Source organism: Ctenopharyngodon idella, chromosome 8, assembly GCF_019924925.1.
Source record: "Ctenopharyngodon idella isolate HZGC_01 chromosome 8, HZGC01, whole genome shotgun sequence".
Lineage (NCBI taxonomy): Eukaryota > Metazoa > Chordata > Actinopteri > Cypriniformes > Xenocyprididae > Ctenopharyngodon > Ctenopharyngodon idella.
The window spans coordinates 26158379-26178733 of NC_067227.1; the positions used below are offsets into that span (position 1 = coordinate 26158379).

Here is a 20355-nt window from a genome sequence, read left to right on the forward strand (position 1 = left end):
CTGATTCTTTATGTCTGTGTGTCTACATAAGCCTGTCCAAATAATTTCTGCATAATGATTTAAAAACTTTAAAAAAAAATTAAAGACAGGATTTTATGCGGTAGTATATTAGGATTACTATCATATGAAATTATTAAATTTAAATAATGTCCTCAGACTCTGGGTGAGATCAGTAAATCAGATTCATGAAGATTTAATCATCTGATCAGTTATTCTTCTTGTAACTTTTGTTATAACGATTATGCTTTAGAAACACAGTTACAGAAGCTGGAGAAAAATTAAAGTTAAAAAGTCAAGGGTCAAGACCCAAACTAAAGCAAATGCTTACCTCCATAACAATGACTTCAAACTTTATTATTTTTTACATCTAAACATCAGTTAATTCTTAATAAGAAGCTTTGAATGAAAGAAATAAAGTCAGACTGGTTTGTAATAAGTAAAGATGCTGAGATCTAGAGAGATTTGTTAGTGTTGAATGCTCTGTTTCTGTTGTCTGAATTTTTTGAGGTTACCATTGTGCTGAAGAGTACAGCCTGTGCTTTAGTCAATGATGAGCCCAGAAACACTGATGTTATGCTGTATGTTGCTTTATTTAAAGGCAGTAACTGTGTTGCTGATGCAGTGATAGAAATATCAGCTTGTGTGTGTGTTGTTGTTTCCTAATTGTTAACTGTGAGATATTTTTATTTTACAGAAAATGTTTCACAATAATAATCTTGGAAATACCTGGAAAGTAACTTTTTTGTAAAACATAAAAAAAAAAAAAAAAAAAAAAAAAAAAGGGATATGAATTAGGATATTTTACCTGAATTTTACAGTTTTTGTTTGGCAGACGCTTCTGCCAGTCATTGACCGTTTCTTTTTTAACGACCTTTAACTGTTATTTTCATTAATGGTAAACGTTTGGAACACTGTGCTGCCATGCATTTCACTGTTTTTTTGTTTATTTATTTATTTATTTATTTATTTTTTCCAGTGTAGGCTATTTAAAACATTTGGGTTATGTTATATAAAATATAGCCTGGATTGCACGTTGATCTCTTCATCTTATTAGCCTTGACATAGGCTGCATCATAAATGCAACTGTAAAACATTACTATTCATCTTCAAAATGTAATCTGAATCAGTCATCAGTCCATCAGTGAGGCCCGTGACTTTAATAATGTATCTATGCATCAAATATTTTACTGTCTGGCAAGGAGCTTTATGATACAGGAGGGGGAATGACAGCCTAAGGTCACTTCTTCTGCAGAACAATATTCAGAGCTGAATTAGTGTTGGCGGACCGCCCAACAGCAGACTAATATTTTAAGTGCTGGAGGTTTTGTCCGATGCTTCAAATGTTAGGACAATTTAACTACGCTAGCCTACAACAAATATCAGTCATTTGAAATAATTTTGTATTTTATTAGTTAGCTACCCCAATTTCACAGCTGGAAACTTTAAACCGTGCGAGAAAAGCAGAGAAAATAACAGAACATTTCTGAAAGTGGTCGTTTATCCAGTCCTTCACAGCAATTCGCGCGCTCGCACAATTTAAAAGTGTTTTAAAACCTGTGTAAAGATCTAAAGATCGAAAAACTGATTTGAGTCAATAGTAATGATTTCCTATTGACTCAAATCTGTTTTTCGATCTTTCTACTAAATAATTGCTTATAGGTGTCATATTTAATATATACTAAAGAGCTCAAACCGGGGACTGTTTTGGGCTCAAACAACCGCATGAAATCACTCACAAGTCACAACAATATTACGCCGCGCGCGTGGAGTGGAGAAGACCTGTCGACGCAGCATCTCGGCGCGCATTCCAGTGAAAGCGCATTCATTTCAGGCGAGTATAATCGCATCCTTGCGGGATTTGTCACCAGTGAACATCATTCCGCTTTTATCACGCAGTTACAGCAGGGACAGTTCATGAAGAATGAGTGTTTGACATCTGAGCATCTACTCTCTGGAGGGAGTTGGTTAATTTGAACCGAAAAACATCAGTTACTGAAGTAAAAGCGCTTGTGCGACCTTCAAGGTGAGTTTTGCTGACTTTATTTTCTCTAAGATAATAAATGTGACCAAGATAGCCTATAACAATTTATAAAGCCGTTTAGTACGTTTTTTTAAATGCAAACTTATGGCAAGCCAAATACGTTTTCAAACTTGTGGCAAGCCATTTAACACGTTTTCGTGTAACTATTATCTATTAAACTATCATTATGTTAGGCTACCTGTGTTTTTTTCATTAGTGAGTAGCTGTTTATTAAATTACTAGTCACTACTAGTCACCATCCCCCAAAAGAGTAGGTTTACTACTTGTCAAATGTAATGACTTTATCTGATTTTAGTAGGAGTATAAATGCATCTAATACTAGTACAGTTGGAATATTTACTAACTAAATAACCTAACATACCTAATATGCAGAATTGATACCACAGGGGTCTTGAGTTAAAACACTCCTAACCTTGAGTCTTCTGACACTGACAAAATGCCTCACAGGTTCAGTTAGGACGTGCTTTGAAACTAAATCATCTGTCCTCAGGGTCCGTCTGTCAATTAAGTGATTCTCTTAAAACTTTGTTGGACCAGTGCTTGCCCTCTGTCAAAGTTCTAACATTAGACGCAAATTGCATTTATGGCACACTGCTTCAGCAAACTTCCATTAAAGAAATTGAAATATGTGTGTGCAACTTTGGGACCCAAAGTCCAAGTTATTTGGCTTCAGTATGACTCTTGCCCTAGAGGTAAGTGGAGGACAGAGAGAGCAAGAGAGAAAGAGTTGAAGTCCCCTGAAAGTGTTTAGCTCCCAACCCCACCACACACTACTGTGGCATGCTGAGAGCTTTCTTATGTGGTCGTTCACATCCTGATAAAGGCCACTGAAGGCATGCAGTGCATCTGGCATCTTAGTTTTTGCAGACAGTCTAGCGATGGTGTTTTCCATGCTTTAAAACGGGCTAGAACCCAGCATGCTCTGAACATGCAGTGGCTTGTGGGATACTGAACTCTTGACCACAGGGCAGCCAGGTGGGTGCAACTAAACAGAGGTCGTACTGATTGTTTGTGAGTGTCTCTCAAATGAAAAAAAGAGTGTTTACTTTTTACTCATATTCTATGTGCTGTCACTAATGTGTGCATCCAATTACATTAAAGATCACAATAAATCTTTTGATTTATAATTTTTGTTTAAAAATGCAGATCGATAGGACATTAAAACTATTAAAACTCAACAAAGAGCGTTTTGTGTTTAACCTAGAAGAATGACTTCACAGCTTATTTTTCATGCTTTAAATTCAATTTGAGATATTGATGGACCTGTGCCATTTAACTTTGAGGAAACAAATCAATACCTTGGTTTTAAATGGTCTGTGGGCACAACGTGTTTGCTATTTCTATGAGTTTCCCACAACTGTCCTCAGAAAGTCTGTTTAAGGAGGATACAGAACTCTGAATGAACTTTGGAGTAAGAAAGTTCCACTTGACCTCTGACTTAGTGTGCATTTCTCAAGTTACACTGTATGTTTCCAATCTCTGCAATAAAATCTACACAATAAAATAAATAAGCAAGCAAGTATCATAAAGGGATAGTTCACCCAAAAATGAAAATTCTGTCATTTACTCACTCTCAAGTTGTTCCAAACCTATATGAATTTCTTTCTTCTACTGAACACAAAGGAAGACATTTTCAAGAATATGGATAACCAAACAGTTGATGGGAACATTGACTTCTATAGTATGGAAAAAATATATTATGGTAAGTCAATGGGGCCCATCAACTGTTTGGTTACCAACATTTTTCAAAATATCTTCTTTTGTGTTCAGCAGAAGAAATAAATTCATACATGTTTGGAACAACTTGAGGGTGAGTAAATGATGACAGAATTTTCATTTTTGGGTGAATTTTAGCGTACACACCAGTGGATATTGTTCTGTTTATTCTAAAGCCCAAAGTATACTTCGTTTTTTATGCACAGCCTTGCAAAGTATACTTCATTTGACGCATATGCGTACACAGGCGTTTGACGCATGTGCAGTTTTGAGCAATCTCTTGCCACGACTTACAATCCATGTAAAATAACTTTGTATTCTTTCATGCTAGAGTTGTAAAAATGAAGGTATTTTCTAGCCTTTTCGCACAATCTCCCGTCTATGTATAGGCCTCCATTGTCGCTGTAACTTGCATGCGTTCCAGTCTGTTCTGAAGTTTTTCTTCGAATACCTTGTGAATCGACGCCCCCAGGGCATTGTTGCCACCTTGTGGATAAACTAATAACTTCAAAAAAATTAAACGCATGTGCGACCTGTGCGTACATAGTACGTAAGATCAGGTGATGAGCGTATAGTATGCGCATAATATTCTGATGACAAAATTTGCGTTGCGCACTGTACGCTGACCCTCGCGTATGTGTAAAAAGGGAAGTATACTTTGGGCTTTAGCATGATGCAGTTAAGTCGTCTGCAGCTTTAAATGCTCGAGCTCTTGAAAAGGGATGAATTCTGATTGGCTGTCATTTTTACTGTTCAGAGGTCAAGTGGAAGAAAAATCATGCTGAAAGTGATTCCATTAATGTTGTTTCTCTGTGCCTTTATCATTATATTTGTGGTGTGGACTCTGCTATACTTTTATATTTATTTTTAGAACTAAATCTTTATTGTTATCGTTATAGTTATTATCCTTGGTGTGAATGGGCCTTTATCAAAGACAGTTTACACTGAATTTGCAGCACAATTTTAAATATTTAAATCAGAAGCATTATAAAAAGCATTATTAAATGTGATTCTTACAGACTGCTATGAACAAGATTTCTTTCAACACCTTGAAGAAGAGGCCTCTAGACACTGTTTACTGTAACCCAAACAGCTGTAATGGCAAAAGTATCTGGCAGATTGTCTGCGAGTATGAGTCAAGCCTTGCCAGGGAATGTTATTAGCCTAACTGTGGCGTGAGCTCAGGACTTCAGGCACGGCCGGAATGTTGTGAATCAGGGGAGACCATCCTCCTCCCCAGGCAGAACTATGAAGTGGAACATGTTGGGGAACACAGGGGCAGTAGAGGCATTAGAAAGAGGCATTAGATAATCAAAACTAATCTCATAAGGAAGTAATAAGAAACTTTGCATAGATACACTGATTTAAAACCCATTTTCTTGATTTAAAACCCAATCATAACATATTGACACAGTATTTAGTTAGTTTATTTTAAAATACGTGTTCATCTAGCAGAAATTCAAATATAAGCATCATTTGATAATGACTGTCTGATATTTAAAAGAAATTTGATTATTATTGCATTAGAATTCTTTAGATGTATTTTAGGTGAGCTGTCTCATGGTAAAAGCAGAGATTAGGAGGGTGGATGGGGAGAGAGTGGTGCCTGCCTCCTCTTAAACTCCCCACTATTAGTGACGTTAACAAGAGATAGAGAAGACTAGCAGGACAGAAACTTTTTGTACACAACATCTGCTCACACACTTCAAGTGAACCGACAAAATGTCCACACTATCTTGACTGATTGCTAAAATGTTAGTGTATCTCAACCCAGTGGAAAAGACCAGTATATGTAGTGTTTTGGATGAGGGTTTTCTGCATGGGATGCTGAAAGCTACATCAGGTTTTTTAGCTTAACCAGAGTGTCAGTGAGCATCACGCACGCAATTTACCAATCAGGTTGATTTAAAGTCAAAATTTGGCAAAACATTCCTGCATCTTCATCTCAGAGGGTGTTCTTGTCTTGATCTAACACAGCATATATCATCTCACATACACACTCATATAAACACCCACCACATATTTAAGTCAAACAGGTCACATATGTAACAATCTCAAACCGGCTGGTCACCATACACACACACACGCATGCACATGTGCATATGCAACATAATCATAAATCAGTGCTGCGTGTGCTCTTGACTTGCAAGATCTCCCACGTGTCGTTCTGGAATGCTTAACTCAGAACAATGATGTAATTTAGTCTGGGTTCACTCTCCTCTCTTATCCTGAAATCTGACAGTTCATTGCCAATGTCCAATCACATCTTGTCATCTCATAATGAACTGACATTCATTAGTGCTATCAAGATAAAAAATAGCAGTTTGTCTTATTCATAGCACGTTTTAGCTCTTCTCTGTGGCATGTTTGTTGGCATTCAACAGGCTTACCAGCTGTACGTGTAATATTTAGACTGGCAAATTTTGAGCATTTGTGTATAGACACTGAACCAGAAAACTATTTGAGCCTTTTTTTTATTTTTATTTTTTTTATGAAACCCTGCTCCACCGGTGTTAACCCCACATTGCAGCGCCAAAAGTGTGCGATGGTAGAATGTTACGACTAGATGCTTGGCGACTGAAAACCAATTGCGTGCTTTGGGCAGTCATGGAAACACTGTGTGTTGTATATAAACGGTGTTCCAGCATTTGATATGAAAATGTCAAATGGCGACAGAAAAAGCGACAATTGGAGTGAAGAGACCGTTTCATCCATTCAGAAAAAACTTGATATTACAGTCGGCAATGTGTAATATGAGGAAGCGCTATGCTAGAGCCTTTATGTAAAAAGGTGCTACGTTTGTCCAATTAGTGACACTGACACCGCAAATGTGCAAATAAGTATGTTAACCCAGGGTTTAGGAATGTAGCTACATTGTGAAATGTCACTTTATAAATTATTAACCCCGGGTAAATTATGAGTAAAATGTTAAGCAAGATAACCCAGGTTTAGTATAGACATATTCAAGTGTATGTACACATTCAAGTGTATGTACACTTTATGGTTCTCAGATGTTAGTGGAGCATGTCCATAGTGATGGTTACTCTGCTAGGACACCTGTCAACTCGAGGGGAACTGACTTACAGTTTTGTTTATTTTGTTTTTTTAACCATCGCTAGGACCAATTTCTCAATACATGGGTCCCTTTTTCAAAACTCTTCACACATTGAGCACAACAGCAGTCTATGTGTGCAAAACTGAATAAGACAGCAATTCTCTACATTTCTACAGCAATACCATACTGAAATATATTCTGAATCTAAAAAATGAAATACTATTAAAATAATTAGATGTTGCTGAACACCTACACAGGTGTTAGTCTTTCAATGTCATTACCATCTATACAAAAGGGGAAAAATGATAATTTCAGTACATGTTACATAGAGTAAACATGGTCTATGTAACATACTGCAGTGAATTCTAAACAGTGAGTTCTAATTCTGACAAGAGTGTCAGAAATTTTAAAAAAAGAAATCACTGTGTTATGCTGCCTGTTGTGTTTTTTAGGTCATGAGTGACAAAAGTGTATTTGTTGTTTGCCAACCTTTGCTAGTGTTATGGAAGAATGAGTTGATTTGAGACATGAATGAAGTGTTCTGGTAGTTTTTCGTAAGCAAGATTGAAACCAAACTGTATTTTTTGTACTGGTTGTGTTTGAAAAAGGAAATCAAGATACTTCCTGTTAGATTTTTGTGTGTTACATAGAGAATTTTGTGTTGTGTTTTGCAAAAACTGTTTTATGAAAATTGAAAACTTAGTCGAAGGCCGAGAATTAGTGTATGGTTTTGCAGATTTGGTGTGTGGTTCTGCTGTTTGAATGTCAGGTTTCAGAAATTGTGTGACAAAACATAGTATGTAACGTGGATGAAGTATTGTGGATGGACCCAGCAAGGAGGAGAGATGGAGCCTAGATACACCCAACCATCTTGCCCACCAACAAACACACACACACACACACACACACAAAACACACATGTTGGGTTTCCATGTTTTATGGGGACATTCCATAGGCATAATGGTTTTTATACTGTACAAACTGTATATTCTATCCCCCTACACTAACCTTACCACTAGACCTACCCATGACAGAAAACATTCTGCTATTTTAGATGTTCAGAAAACATAATTCTGTATGATTTATGTATAAGCTTGTTTCCTCATGTGGACTTTACAGTTTTTTTCAACTGCTTACACACAAAATCCTTACTTCTCTCTTGCGTATCCAACCTTGGATGGAAGCAGCGTCAGTGTCTCCACATGCCTTCTCCGTTGCCTGGAGAAGTATTATGTTGACATAGGGACAACGATCATGCACTTTCCAGCACCATGTGGAGAAAAAAATCCTCAATAGGTTTTAGAAATGATGAATATGGAAGCAAGTAGACAACAGAAAAGTTGTTCAAAACCTATAACTTGACCTTTGGCCTATTTATAGGCCTATTCTAAAGCCATGATTGGTTGGTGTTAAGTAAAGCAATAAGTGTTTGCGCATGTGAGGAATTAGTGTGAGGCACTGGTGTGAGGCACTGATGAACAGTGTGGCATTTTGATTGGTTGTGTTTGAAAAAGGAAATCAAGATACTTCCTGTTAGATTTTTGTGTGTTACATAGAGAACTGTGTGTTGTGTTTAGCAAAAAGTGTTTTATAAAAATGAAAAATGAGTCAAAGGCCGAGAATTAGTGTGTGGTTTTGCAGATTTGGTGTGTGGTTCTGCTGTTTGAGTGTCAGGTTTCAGAAATTGTGTGACAAGTAAGGATTTTGTGTGTAAGCAGTTGAAAAAAACTGTAAAAATAAACATAAAGGCAAATATATATATATATATATAAAAAAAAAATTATAAATGTAACAGAAGTAAATTAAGAATTAAATGTCAAAGTCATTGGAGTGCCAAGGAGCCAGGCAGTCTCTTGTTTCTTTCCCTCCAAAACCATGAATCTGCAACCACAACAGAGGAAACAGGAAAGTGGCTTCTGTATCCCAAACAGGATGTTCAAAGCAACACAGTGTGTGACTTCACGTGTCTCCAGCCCACAGAGTGCAGTAATTAGTTCCTGTTGCATGCTTTTCTAATCATCAGAGCTTTTTTGGACCCAGAATGTACAGTATATAGACCTCACAGTAACCGTTATGCTATAGCATTTTTTATTTCAGTCTAAAGCATACAGTAACGCTTGAAGAAGTGCAGGAAGAATATGTTGAATATGATGAACATGATATTGTTCAGCACTCTATCAATGGTAAAGATTCACAGCCATATGACATTGATATGTGGGTGCATGTGCATACTAAACCTTAAATGTGATTAAGCCATGTCAGGATGTATCTACAATGCAATGTGGCTTTTAAGGAAATTGGACCATGCAGTTGCATGAGTCCTCTGAATGAATAACAGCCAAAACAACTGTGCTTCATCATCAGCATCCACCTTTAACTTCATCACAGGGCAATAATAATATAGTGTATAAACAATAAAGTTATTTATATGTTAATGTCACAGAAGTATTTGATTGTCAAGCTTTACGTGTTGTTTGTTTGCTTCATGTCAGATCCACTTGGGTCACATTAACACATTTTACTTTGTACAATTAATAAATTCATTGTAGCTTTTAGTCTGTTTACCAAATGTATTAATTATACAAATGGCAAATGCACTGGACTTGAAAACTAAACGGAAAGCTGTGTATTGGACCTAATGGCTTGAATATAATTTAAACTGTGAAGCTAATTGCTTGAATATCACTTAAACCGAATCAGCTATCAGTCGGTTAAAGAGAAAGGCATTTGTTTGATTTAAGTGCTGCAAGGATGGTCAGCCTTCTTTTGTCACCCAAACAACCTGTCCTCCGATGTGTGAGACCCACCATGCATCTCTCCATGTGGCCGCAGGGGCATTGACATTCATGACAGGAATAAACCTCCCCGCAATTGTGTAAGCTACTCCTCTGATTGCTTCACCCCAGGGATGGGCTATACACCGACTGTGAGCGCAGCTGGGCCTGTGAGCTATATTGAATTAACTGCAACATTTTTTGCTGTATTGCCCCAGCAGTTTTATGAGCCATGTTCCACCACTTCCACAGCTGCCTTTATTGCCCATTGTGTAAGAGAGGATGGGAGTTGATTGCTGGGAAAACAGGGACTTCAGGATCTTCCTGACTGGTGCATGTCTGCATTTGTGAAACAAAATAATGCAGGGTTCATAAAAAAAGAGATCAAGTTCAAGGGGATAGGTGACCAATGAGTTTAGAAACTGAAACATGATTTAATGATCCTAATATTCTCTCCACTCCAAACCCTGTTTTAATTGTAGGCCCAGTTATGTAGTTCTCATCAATGAAATTGGGAAACCATACAGAAAATGCTGCTTGCTAAAGAAAACATCACTATTTTTATTACTCATATACTTCAGGATTAATTACAACAGTTCTGGTTCATGTGGTGAGGATTTTTCAGTGACTACACGTTATGTTGATACAACAGTAGGTGGCGACAAGAGTCTTTATGAGTGAGTCACTGAATCATTTATTCAGTTCGTTCAATTACACTGATTTATTCAGACACAAGACAAGTGAGTGAGTCATTGAATCATTCTCTCTTTGGGACACACTGATTCATTCAGGAACACCACTACTGTGTGTTGCTCAGACGTGCAGGGATTAATTCTGCTCTAACGTCTTTTGAAACTATTTTCGGTGGAGGAGCAAAAACTGATAAAGTAACTTGATAAAATGTGTCTAAAATGTAAGTTACTCATTAATTACTTTTTGTTTGTTGAACTGTTGTATAAAAGCAATATCACAAGCTATCATACGGCTGGTCTGAATCCACATCCCTTTCATGATGAAACACTAAATAGAGCATGAGATGATGGTTAGGGTATGAGTAGTTGGTATGATTTGTGAAGTGGGTTCTTTTGTTGGCAGGAGTAACCCTTGACAAAGCACTTCTCTCAGGCAAGGTGACAGGGTCTTCTGCTCTCTGGTGGAGCTCATACAGTCTATAAATACACATTCTCTCTCTCTCTCTCTCTCTCTCTCTCTCTCTCTCTCTCTCTCTCGCTCTCTCTGTCACACACATACACACACACACACTAATAACTGTAATGGTCTTCTTTCTGGGTGTTCTTTTAAATGATAGGACATATCTTGCCAAGATATTAAAAAAAAAAAACATTCTGCTGCTTCATCTAGTCTTTTTAATAATTCAGTTTCTTTGCATTTTTGGTGATCATTTGTTTGTGTTGGAATCCAAATCTAAAAAGAAGACATACATCTTTCTGACTTGTGCATAACTGCCCACACACATTATGTCTTAAGAGAAACTTCTGGGGATGTGTCCGATCATACTTAGAGTTTTTGAAGGAGAAAGGGAGTAGAAATGCTGCCCTCTCATAAATTAGCTATTAAACTGAGGGAAGCTGGATTGTATAGTAATTAAAGTCTTTGCCAACACCATAAATCCATAGTGTGGTTTCACAGTCAGTTTGAGGGATGATATCCAGAATCATGCACACGCATCCAAACATGCACATATGCATTTATGCACGTGCTCCACCCATCACACATGCACACACTCATGCACAAAAGGGCATCATGAATCACTTCTTAATCATAATGAAGCTTTTCAAACTGCTTATTAAATTTCTTAGGAGTGCACCTTAAGTACCATGTGCTTGCATTTTGCGGACCCCCAGGGGTCACAGGGAAAGAATCATGTGCAGACAGAATGTTGCAAATATCTATCTATCTACCTATCTATCTATCTATCTATCTATCTATCTATCTATCTATCTATCTATCTATCTAATAAAACATTAAATCACATTATTAATGCAAATAATGCTTTGCTTTTCTCCTAGCCTTCCATACAGAGGGATTTTTGATGCAACATTTGGAAAAATCCATCTATCATGAAGCACATGCCCATCTCGAAATGGCTAAGTCAACTGGGCTTACCTCAGTACTGCACACTATTCGATGAAGAATATGATGGAGTGGAGGTAAAGTCAGCACACACTGTGAGTTTAGACACACATGCATGCACACAATGCTGCATACCACGCTACAGCATTTAAACTACCATGCAATTATTCAAAGTCATTTGAAATCGCATGACTGCCTGTGATTTTGTCTTTATTATAATCATAAACAACTGATGGAGCTGTTCAAAGTGAGCTTTTAAAAGCAGTAAACAAGTGAAATCTAAACTTTGTAACTGAACTCGGGAAAGCACGCTGAGATTCCTTTCAAAGCATCTCACTGAATGTAGACCAGCTGATCTGACATCTGTATTTTCAGCCATGTTTTTCTTGGCAGCACACTCCACCTGGAATGTAAGTGCGTCCAGGAACAGCAGCAAATTGGAGATTCTGAAAGTATTTTTGTGGTTTACAGATGCCAGTATGCACGCTTCACTCTCATTAGTGCTAAACTTCACCCCTTCACCACTCTACATTTACGCAGAAATATTTGCTAGAACTTGGGCTATTCAGTTAACTGTGCCCATTTGACAGAGTAACAGATTATAAAGTGAAGTCACAAGGAGTTTGTTTAATTTCTAAATACTCAGAAGGGAAGTGAAAGTTTAGAAAGATGGTAAATATCCAGCAAAGCATAATACTACTAATTCATACATCAAATCATTTAGGATAATTTTTTTGTGCATCCATTTACATTAGTACAGGGCTGTCCAATGCTGCTCCTTGAGGACCAACTTCCTGCAGAGTTTAGCTCCAGTGCTCCACCTATAATTAAACACACCTGCACCAGCTAATCAAGATCTTCAGGATTAAATTCAGGCAGGTGTTGGAGCAGGTTGCAGTTGAACTCTGCATGAAGGTGGCCCTTCAGAAGCAGGATCGGACACCAGTGCATACATTTGCACATCAAAACAGTTTCCACTTGCATTCTAGTCGTAACTATTATAGTTTTATGTAATGGAAAAATTGTTGACCACTACCTTTTTTGTCACACACTAGATGAGCCCCAGGTGTCTTATTTTCAGTGCCCTATAAAGAAGTCTAGTTGCTCTGAAATAATTTATTGTACACTCCACAAATAACATTTGTAAGAGCAGTATAAGTCACTGTCTTCCACACAATTATCCACTTTACAATTTAACCAGCTCCCCATCCTTTGAAAGAAAAAAAAAAAAACACTAGGAAAAGAGACACTCAACTGTCAAGAATGAAATGAACATGGCAATCAGAAACAACATTAGTGTTGATGCTGAGACGACCACATGTCCATTATAGGCTTACTGATTACACTGTGTAATGCACATTAATGCTGAATCGTATTTCACTGATTCCATCTAATGGAGTGCAGGGTAAAGTCTGGATGAAGAACAGCATCAATAAAACAGTTATTACGTATCCATTACCACTTAAACCGGTGATGAAAGAGATGTTTTCCCCTTATTTTATAACTGATTTGAGTGACTAATATCTTTTAACCACACACATACCCACATGCAAAACAATCAGAGATTGAAATCTACAGCTGCCCACACATATACCATGGTACCATGATAGTATACCATGTAAATTATCATTGTGCATGAATACTGTAGTTGTTCAGGCAGGGTTGGGAAAATTCATTTAAAAATTCTCTTCCTTGGAGGAAGTAGAATCTATCCACCTTATTCCTGACTAGCCTACTGCGTTTCGAATTATGGGTTCCACTTCCGGTTTGGGGAACTTCCATTTAAAAAGACTGAAACGAATCGTTTGAAATCATAAGGTTGCCCTACAAATAAAGCTTATCCGTCAGTTTGACTCAATGAGCTGTCAATTTTTCTTTCATGTTTTATTTTCAGACATCATGAGAATAACGTAACGCTTGGTATTTTAACGTATTGTTATAACAAGAATATCTATGGCAAGAGCTCTTTTCAGTCGCTGCTTTCTATTCTCGTGATTATTTTCTTTTGTCCCTTTGCATACCGCTGTAATAGTATGAAAAAGGACAACATATACTGCACATTTGTGGTCTGTTCTCCCGATATAATTTATGATATATCCCATTAATAATTCACTGGAATGCACGAAGAATCTCTCGTTTTTCTCTTCAAAGCCTCACGTCCTTTTTCAGGTTTGTTTTCACAGGTAAATACAATTTATTATCTGTAAAAATGATGGAAATCACTTTGAAATAGTATCACGCAATGCTGAAGTTCATGAACATTTTTTATTAAGGTAACGTATATTACATAATACAGATATATATCACTATAGTTATATTTAACCTGTCCTTTATTGCTGTGGAAAGAATCGTGCTTTTTCATGGCCTGTTGAAAGTACCTTGTTGATGCTTTTACACTTTCAAATATCCTTTTAATGTTCGTTGGTTGAAGGGTGAGTAGAATAATGTCATCTCATTGTACCCAGTTTAAATAGAAAATGTAATATTGCGTTTATAGAGTGACCCTTTCACTGACTGTTTACAGCTTAATGGAAGTTACACCCATAATTCGCGCAAAGCGTCATGGGGCGTAGGAATAAGGTGGATTGTGAAAATTAATTCAGAATTTCTTTGGATCTATGTTCCTTTTAATTCTGCTTCCTTAAATTCAGTTTTGAATTTCAATTCTGCATCCTGTTTGCTAAACCTCTATTCAAATCCAGGAATTTGATTAGAATTTAAAAAGCATTCTCAGTTCAATTCTGCAATCCTTCATTCAGTATCACCACCACCACCTCCATCATCATCATCATCAACATCATCACCATATCAAAGTACCATAGTTTTGTCATCTGAAACCATCACTGTACCATATGACTTTTTTATTTATTTTTTATTTCTTGTTTTTTTTTTTTTTATAAGGGCATCTAGTAATAGATTAGTTTTGCATGAGTATATATGTGGGCATACACACAAATGCTCAAAGCACCCACCTCCTAGGACGCTGGTGTAGGAGCAACAAACCTACTGCCAAAACAACAAAGTTGCACATCTCTTATATCTACCAGCCCACTCAAAGTGAGGTGTCTGAATAGCTGCTTAGTGACATGTTTTTGAAGTTTAGCATGAGGGATTGTTATGAGACCACACAAGGTAAATAAAGAGTTTGAGGGAGCAGAGACTTTGTCATGGCTTGTTAGATTCAGCTGTGTGTTCGCCGGTTGAACAATAGGCCCTTACCAGCATATGTTATCCCCTCTTTTTCCATCTCTTTGCCCCCCTCTCACTCCCACACTGTCTTTCACTGACTCTTTGTGTCTACCGTTCTGTCAGTCCCCGTCCACCACCCTCTCTCTTTCCCTGAACTAGCCTGTAAAAACAGAGACATGGTAGTGGGAAAGAGTGCTTGCTGCTGATGTAGGGGATTTTGGGTACATTGGATGAGGCAGATGAGATAAGACACACAAAGAGAGCAATGCAGCATGCATCTGTTTCTCCAGCCTTAGATCAACACGACTTCACTTCGCTGCACCAATTCAGTACAATAGATTTCACACTGAACCTCAAGTCACGCCTAACGAATGACCAGGTAAAGGCAGTTTTAATAAAAAGAATGAATAGCACTAAGATTACCAGAACATAGGCCTATTCTAAAAAGTTGATTTTTTTATTATATTTTTTTTACTCTTTTGTCTAAATTAAAAATAAAATAAAATATATAAATTAAAATATTTTAAATGCTAAAGTAAATTTAGACATGATAACATTATGATTTACATTATGAAAGTGAATACTAATTTTGAGATCTACTAAAAATAACATGTAAAACAACTTAATGGTGTAATTTAATAACTTTAAGTAAGCATTAGATGGGGGAAGTGAGCATGTACAATTAAAAAAAAAATAGCTAAACAAATAGCTAACAGACAAACACATTTAAATCTTGCATACTTTTTAGGACAGATAGTATTCAAATGGAATGCAGCCACAAAAAACTGAGTGAACTTATTTATTGACATGTACTGACAAAATACGGGCAGTCCCAAATAACCCAATATGTTGTGGCAGAACTGTTTATTTAAGAAGGAATGCTTTGGCATGTGCGCTGTAAATGCTAAACAGCAGAAAATAGCACATAACCATCAATTAAACGGCTCATTGTTTTGTCCTGCCGGGAACAATGAAAGCAGAGATGCTGTCTAAAACATGTCAGAAGCAGAAGGAATGTATTGTTTTGAAAGCCACACAAGGCCGGACTCTGAGGAGTGGTGAGGCACGGGTCCATAATGACACACTGCTAGCTTAAACCGTACACTTTTCTGATGTTTGTTTGTTTGTGTGAATGATAGATAGCCATTAGTTCTAGCCCTTGTCATTCTCACCACACATTAAACCACTTCATCTCTATGTTTTTGTCTCTTTTTAGGACTTGTTGCACCTCACAGAGATGGATCTGTTGGGTTTGGGGGTCCAAAGTCGTCTCCATCGCATCCACATTCTCTCTAGCATCCAAGTGCTGCGAGAGCGTGAAGCAAAAAGAGGTTAGCCCTGCTTATTCTCACATGGGGCCTCATTTATAAAACTTAGAGTGTGCGTACGCTAAAATCCAAGTTCATATTTATAAAAAACAGTTGACTGGTGCTCTTTTATATGTTAATGACATTAATTAGGAGGCGTTTACAAGGCAGAGATCTGAAACCATTCAGCTGCGCACAATTTCACAATCATTTGCAATTTATAAATTTCACTTCTGGAAGAGAGGTGTACGCATGTTTTTTTGTGTGTACGTTCGTTCTCTGTTAGGTACATTTGAGAAATTATTGTAAGTAATTATCATGTAGGACGGTTTCTATGCAACATTTTATAAATGAGGCCTATGGATTTCTGAATGTCTTCTTTCACTGATTTCCCTGATCACTTTCTCACCCTGTTCTCATTGCCTCGCATGCTTTTTTCTGTCTTTCTTGTCTTGTATAGCCAGGTTTTTGACTATCAGCCTGCTTAGACAGGAACGGTTTTCTTAATGACATGGCAAATCACTTAATTTTCATGTGATGTTTAGGGGCCAAGTAAATTTAAAATCAGACTTAGATGTGAGAACAAAGCAAAATATAAAATGCCCAATGATATCTAATTTTTTTGCTACTAAATGTCTCAAACAAAACTCTGAATATCTTTCAAATTTTTAATGCCACAAACTCACAATCCAGCTCTTCGCTTCATAGTAAGCAGCCATTTGTTTGAAATAGAAATCTTTTGTAACATTATAAATGTCTTTATTGTCAACTTAATGCATCTTTGCTGAATAAAAGTTATAATTTCTTAGAGAAAAAAAAAATCTTACTGACCTCAAACTTTTGAAAAGCAGTGTAGAATGAAGCTCTACTTGTATGTCTATTGCCTACATAGACAATGCCCGGGGGCGTCATCAAAATGGCCACTGACTGAACTGACTTGCCTTCGGCTACATTTTTTGGGCTTTTTAAAATACAAAAGGTGTAACAGAATCATTAAACTCAAGAACTAAACCAGTCATTAAAGTATCTCTCTCTATGCACACACCAACTCATAAACCACAGTGGTGTAAAAACAGAAGCAGGAGCTTATCTCTTCATGGATGTTTTCTCTAACTGGGCTGATTCTGCTGTTCCTGTCCTCATGTCTCCGAAGCCCTGCTTGTACTGTGACTGTGTCTGTCCATGCGTAGAGCCGGGCACTGAAGAGCTTCATTAATCACAGCAAACTTACATAGGGTGGGAGAGCAGTTCAGGACAAGGCCACAGGCACATTATGCTTGGGGACACATATGGGGTCAAATCAACAGGGATTAGTTCACAAAACGAAGCATGGAGTGCAGGACGGATCCCCCTGTGGAGTATTGTGTGTGTGTAGTGGTAGTGTCTATATATAAGCTTGACGCCAGCTCAGCTTGGTGGCAAAGTTTTCATCTGAGATAAACATAATTATGCTATCCTCAAGATCTTCAAGGAGTCATCCCGAAGCCTTGAAAGCGATATGCATCCCGTCAGTGTGATGAAATTATAGAGATTATGGTTCATCAGAGAACACTCAGAAACATAAGAAGCATTTACTGTCAACACTGATAGCGAGTCATGAATGGACTTGTTTCCGCACAGTCACACACAAAGACATCCTTCCTATCCGCCCCTCAGAGTTGCCATGTCCGCTTATTTTAGGATGGACTTCAAAAACTAAACTAATCATTATCCTTACAGTTTAAACATTTACTTACTAACAGACTGAAAATTGTATCGTTAAATTTATTCAATGAACACATGACTTGTAGTCTTACATATAATATGTTACTAGATAATATTTAGCACAAGTACATTCATTGTAAAAAATTTTTCCCCCCTCACCAGAGTCACTCATTGGGGGCATTAAAGGCCCACTGAAGTGATTTGAATTGCGCAGCATTTTTCAAATATGTTGACGTAATTTCCACTGAAACAGGAAGACAGGGTGGGACATATCGAACAGCTCCTCCTCTTTTTTTAAAACAGCCAATAGCGTTTTGTTTATATCACAGCTCAGCCAGAGCAGTTGAGCTCGGTAAAGAGTTTCCTTCTAATCAGTTTCCTTCTAATCTCTAACCGTTTATCTTCCTAATCTCCTCTATATTGCTTTAAAATATAGCATTCTGTGCAGAATTCAAATGGATCCGATACGTTTTATGGTCTGCGCCAACTCGTGCATATGATCCGCTCTGTGCTCTTGTGTTTCTGGACTGGAGCAGACTGTGTGTGTGCTGTGGTTTGCATGACACTAACAAGAAACTGAACTTCATTCGCCTCAATGGAAAGCACATTTACACTGTCTGAATCATCCCCTATCCCGTATATAGTGCACTATGTGCTATTCACCATGTAGAAAATAGTAAATGTGTGAACAAGTGACTGATTTTAGCCGCAGCTTCAGCGTCTATTTATAGGGGGCGGCACGCTATAGATTCTAGAGAGCATTTGATTGGACAGAAAATTTGATGAGAAGCTAAAGTGCAGCGTGATGTCTTCAAAATCATTGATCCATATTGGCGGAAAGGAGAGACTGTAAGTTTTAAATGCTTATATCTTCGAAATATGAATTTTGTCATGGTTTTGGAGCACACTAGCTTATAGATAATGGTAAGGCTAACATATTCTTACTAAAAGCCAAAAAACTTTAATTTTGTTTTCATGGTGACTTTAAGTCATGGGCCCCACATTAGACATTAAGTCACAATTTTCTGTGAAGCTGCTTTGAAAAAAACATTACTTGTTAAGTTAAAATTACTTATTTAATTGTTAGTGACTTTGGACTTGTCTTTTCATAAGTCGCTTATGGGCCGTTGCAGGTTGCATTCTTATGGGGTTTATTTACAAAATACTGTCATGTATTTGGTGTTGATAGTGCTTGCCCCATACCACAATAAAGTATGAACGAACAATAATAGCCATCATGAAAAAATTCCCACTTATAATAAATAAGATCCATAAAATAAGCAATTCTCCTTGATCCATGCATTCCACCGAGAGCACAAAAATGACTTATTTTGATGAGGCAGGTTGCTTATTCTTGGCTTGTTTTGTAATAACAATTTCCTTGTTATTTTAGCAAAATCTGGCAACACTGCCACCCCTTATCCTTCAGTCAAACAGACACAGACACGTGTCTATGTAGAGGAGGAGCAGACACACGCTGCTGTGTGCATGAGCTGCCAGGTGATTATAAACTCTTTCGCCCATCCCGCAATCCCGGCAGTCAGCATTGCTGTAAGGGGCACCCCTCCACTGTGTGTAATTAAGTCCTTAAAAAGCATGTCAGGACACACACACATACAAACAGTGGGCTGACAGGCTGAGGCTCGTTTCCCAGGCATAACATACTACCTCGACTTCATTGCTATAGAGACTCTGACACTTTTGAAAATAGGCTGTTGAATTGGATGTCTTAGATCAGCGACCATGCAAATAAAACTGTCTCCCAAGTATTAACCAAAAGAATAGTATTGAACAGCTTTGGAACAAATGCATGGATTATTTTGTATTACAAATCAAGCAGTCTGTAACACAAACTTTAAAAAGGTTTACAACACAGGCAAAAGCTTTAAGTATAGTCTGAAAACTTAGTATTGTGGCAAAATAGCCAGTGGTTTAAAGATGTCTGGTCTCTACTGGCATGGTCCTGTGCTTGAGGACAATAACTATTGTTTTCCTAAAAAGTTTCGGCTGTTTGAGGACTCAATAGGTGGTCTGATTAAACCAGTTTCAACACCTTTAACAGCCTATTCTACTAGTGTCTCCATTCAACCCCTGTAGTCCTCACTTCCTGTGAGAAATGCAAATGTTACACATGCAGTTTCATAGACCACCATGCTCAGAGCAAAGACTCTCACAGGTACAGGTCTCCACTGCTGCGGCCTTGTGTGAGAGATCTTGATAGTCTCATGAGAAAAGGTGGTTTTCTCCAAGACAGCTGGCAATATTATTGTAACAACTAAGGCTACACGATATTAGAAAAAAACTGACAGTGCGATATTTTGTTTTTTTTAATATATATTTTGATATGAAAACAAATTCACCAGATGATTTGAATAGCTCTATCTGTAAAGAATTAATTATTCCAGGATGATTGGTGTGACTTTGTAGGGTAGTGCATCTGCATAGAAGAAAAACAAAACAAAAAATTACAAGCAT

The 20355-nt window shown here is 37.4% G+C and overlaps 1 protein-coding gene across 2 annotated transcripts in view; it reads left to right on the plus strand.

Moving 5' to 3' along the window:
• The first annotated feature begins 1777 nt into the window (after positions 1 to 1777).
• Positions 1778 to 20355, plus strand: part of bcar3 (BCAR3 adaptor protein, NSP family member) — a 72391-nt gene continuing 53813 nt past the window's right edge. The window contains exons 1-3 of one of the 2 annotated variants that reach the window (XM_051902528.1): positions 1778 to 2023; positions 11617 to 11775; positions 16086 to 16200. In XM_051902528.1, the coding sequence (XP_051758488.1) occupies positions 11668 to 11775; positions 16086 to 16200 (223 nt within the window). In that variant the 5' untranslated portion in view covers positions 1778 to 2023; positions 11617 to 11667. The remainder of the gene's footprint in view (positions 2024 to 11616; positions 11776 to 16085; positions 16201 to 20355) is intronic. The other variant, XM_051902529.1, reaches the window with a different exon arrangement.